The 2,857-nt window shown below is 34.0% G+C and overlaps 1 protein-coding gene across 1 annotated transcript in view; it reads right to left on the bottom strand.

Annotated features, from left to right (window-relative positions):
• Positions 1–810: 810 nt before the first annotated feature.
• Positions 811–2,857, bottom strand: part of LOC107579246 (potassium voltage-gated channel subfamily H member 7-like) — a gene marked incomplete at its 3' end in the record, with an annotated part of 3,231 nt that continues 1,184 nt past the window's right edge. Inside the window, exon 3 of the mRNA XM_016265095.1 lies at positions 811–1,026. Coding sequence (XP_016120581.1) covers positions 811–1,026 — 216 coding nt within the window. The remainder of the gene's footprint in view (positions 1,027–2,857) is intronic.

Below are 2,857 nucleotides of genomic sequence, written 5' to 3'. Positions count from 1 at the left end.
TCGTAGTTTCTTTTGCGCTTTAATATGAAATTATATACAGTGTGTACCACTGCATTTGTGCATGCAATTGAAGAGCATGCTCTACGAGCACAGTATACCGCCTGACAGGACAGGAAAAATCGTTTTTACTGACATATGGCCTGACAACATCTCATCTGACCGCAGTTCACTGTTGATCTGCTGAAGCCCCTCGTCACCTGGATCTTTTCCGCGCTCGTTTGACTAACACCTGGCACTGAGGTGAAGGAGTGCACGTCTGAAAAGTCTCACGTTTGATGTGGTCGCAAAGATGTTCTGTGTCTAAATAAACGCAATTCTTGTCAAGAAAACAGAAGCAGCAGTTGTGGGTGGGGTGGCCAAACGTAGCTCCGCCTACCTTAACTGATCTTTCCAATCTTTTCAACGAGTCTTTGCAACAGATACACAAATCAGTCTCAGTGACTCATTAGTCACAAGCTGTGTTTGTGAGTGGAAACTGGTTGAAGTGGTTGAAATGTCTGAGTCAGACTCGATGAGATCGACTGAAACCTTTATTAAGCAAAATAGACTTTTGGGAACAGACAGGAGAGCGATGGCTCCCGAACAGACCACATAATGAACACAATGTTCCTCTAGACTTGATTACACTCACTGTTTTTGACTGACTTTGACTCCAATTCCCAGCCATGTGCATCTGGCCAAATTGGACTAATTTTAGAATGACTTAGGATGCACTTTATTGAGCCATTTTACACTGTGTATTTGCGTGCATTTGTCAGGGTTATGCCACAGAAACAGACAACAAGGACAGAACTAACACTGAATCCTCACCATCATATGCCGTCTTTTCCGTGTCTTCAGCAGGTGGACTGCAGCCCGGTGTGGAGGTGTAGCTCTGTACTGATGGATACTCTATCATTCCTGCTCCCAGAAGCCTTTGCTGTTCCTCTCTGGAGGTGTGACGGTCCTCTGAGCTTCCCTTAGAGCTGAGACGAGACTCTCGCCGCTCCTTCCTGCACTCGCTGTCTGTTTCCTTCAGGCTTCCTCCTACGGGACGATCAGAGGTACAGAACATGCTTGAGATCAGTTCTGGGACAGACTCCATGGATAACAACAACAGTGTCCAAACATGTTTTTAATCAGAAAGAGCTCCAGAGGACACTGAAGAAAAATTATACTTAATTTATAAAGTCCTTTATAAAGGACCTACTTAAAAAAAAAAGATATCTAATTTGTTACAGCCAAATTTATTCATTTTTCTCAAATTATATTCACAGTTTGATTCAAACCTTTAATTTTGATTTAATATTAACCATAAATATTTATTTCCCCAAAGACATGGAAAAACATTCATACAAAGTAAAATGATTTTTTACTTAGTCAATTTGTTTGCTTTGGACATGAGCTAAAATTTTTCTTAATGTAGGTCAATTTTATTTTATTTTTGCATTTTAAATCTTAATTTCACAATAAACAAATGCTAAACTAGCTATAATATTTAAGTAGAATTTTCACTTAAGATACAACTAAAAACAACCTGTTTAAACCTTACATTTTGATTTAATATTAATCCAAATATTTATTTTCCAAAAAAGACAAAATCATTCATACTAAGTAATTTATTGTAAAGGCCACGATGTACTTAATCAATATATTTTATATTTTATTGTTTTATATTAGTTTATATGAAAGTAGAATTTGTAACTAAAAACATTTTGCTTAGTCAATATTTAATTTAGTTGACCTACTATAAAAAAAGACAACTTTGAAAGACCTTAATGATTATTGTGATGTCTTATTAAAATATGCATCATATTTTCTGTTATGTACAAAAATATATATATAAATACATATATACATAAATAAAAAATAATAATAAAAACCCACAATAATTTCTAGCCAAAATTGTCAAGCAAAAATAAACAAAAATTTCTAGAGGGAGTGTTATTTGCTTTAAAAAAAAACTGAACAAAATATTTAAACTGGAAACTATGATTATTGATTAGATTGATATAGATGGAACATTATTGGCATCAAAAGAAACATTTTATTACAAAGTTATATAAATTTGCAACGTTATCTACGGCCAAAAAACAAACAAAGCTGAAACAATATTTTTACATTAAGCATGTATTCAGTATATATCCTGTTATAAATATGTAGTTTATGAAAGCAATGTTGTATTAGCACGGAATTTCTTTTAAACCTTTATTATTAATCATAAACAATGTCTACGAGCGGATATGGCATAATCATTAAGCATTAAAGAAATGCTGTTTTTACTGATTGTTTTAGTGTAGTATACAAGACTAAGACACTTAGGGCTCAGAGAAAGTATTTATGATCAGTGAGGTACAAAAACTTCCAGTCACTGTCTCAGTACATCAAGCAGCGTTAAGCCGTTTCCTTATAATCAGCGTCTGTGAGGTCAAAAATGCTTCACATCAAATATATTGTCTTTCTCCTTGGACTACAGAGTAGAGTGTTTTTATGACCATACATTTGGTTCTCCCTGGTCGGTGTAGTAGTGCATTTAAACCATGCTTAGTGTTTTTCCACGTGTAAAGCATTTTAAAACGTCCCCACAGTGTTTTAAGAGCTCACTAGAGATATAGATGTTCATTACAATTACAGTTGTAAAAAAATAACAGTTTATACTGCAAGAATGCTTCTTCAAACAAATCATACAACTATATACAGTATATATATATTCTGATGTAATTAAGGCTTTAATTCATCAAGGATACATTAAATTGATCAAAAGTGACAGTAAAGACAATTATAATGTTACAATGTTTTTGATCAAATAAGTGCAGCCTTGGTGAGCAGAAGAATTTTTTTTTGAAAAGAACATTAAAAACTGAACTCAAAATGTTGT

This window comes from Sinocyclocheilus grahami, unplaced genomic scaffold (assembly GCF_001515645.1).
Source record: "Sinocyclocheilus grahami isolate Dianchi unplaced genomic scaffold, SAMN03320097.WGS_v1.1 scaffold15769.1, whole genome shotgun sequence".
NCBI lineage: Eukaryota > Metazoa > Chordata > Actinopteri > Cypriniformes > Cyprinidae > Sinocyclocheilus > Sinocyclocheilus grahami.
Note: the sequence above shows the minus strand (reverse complement) of the source record. Positions and strands in the feature narration are given on the sequence as shown.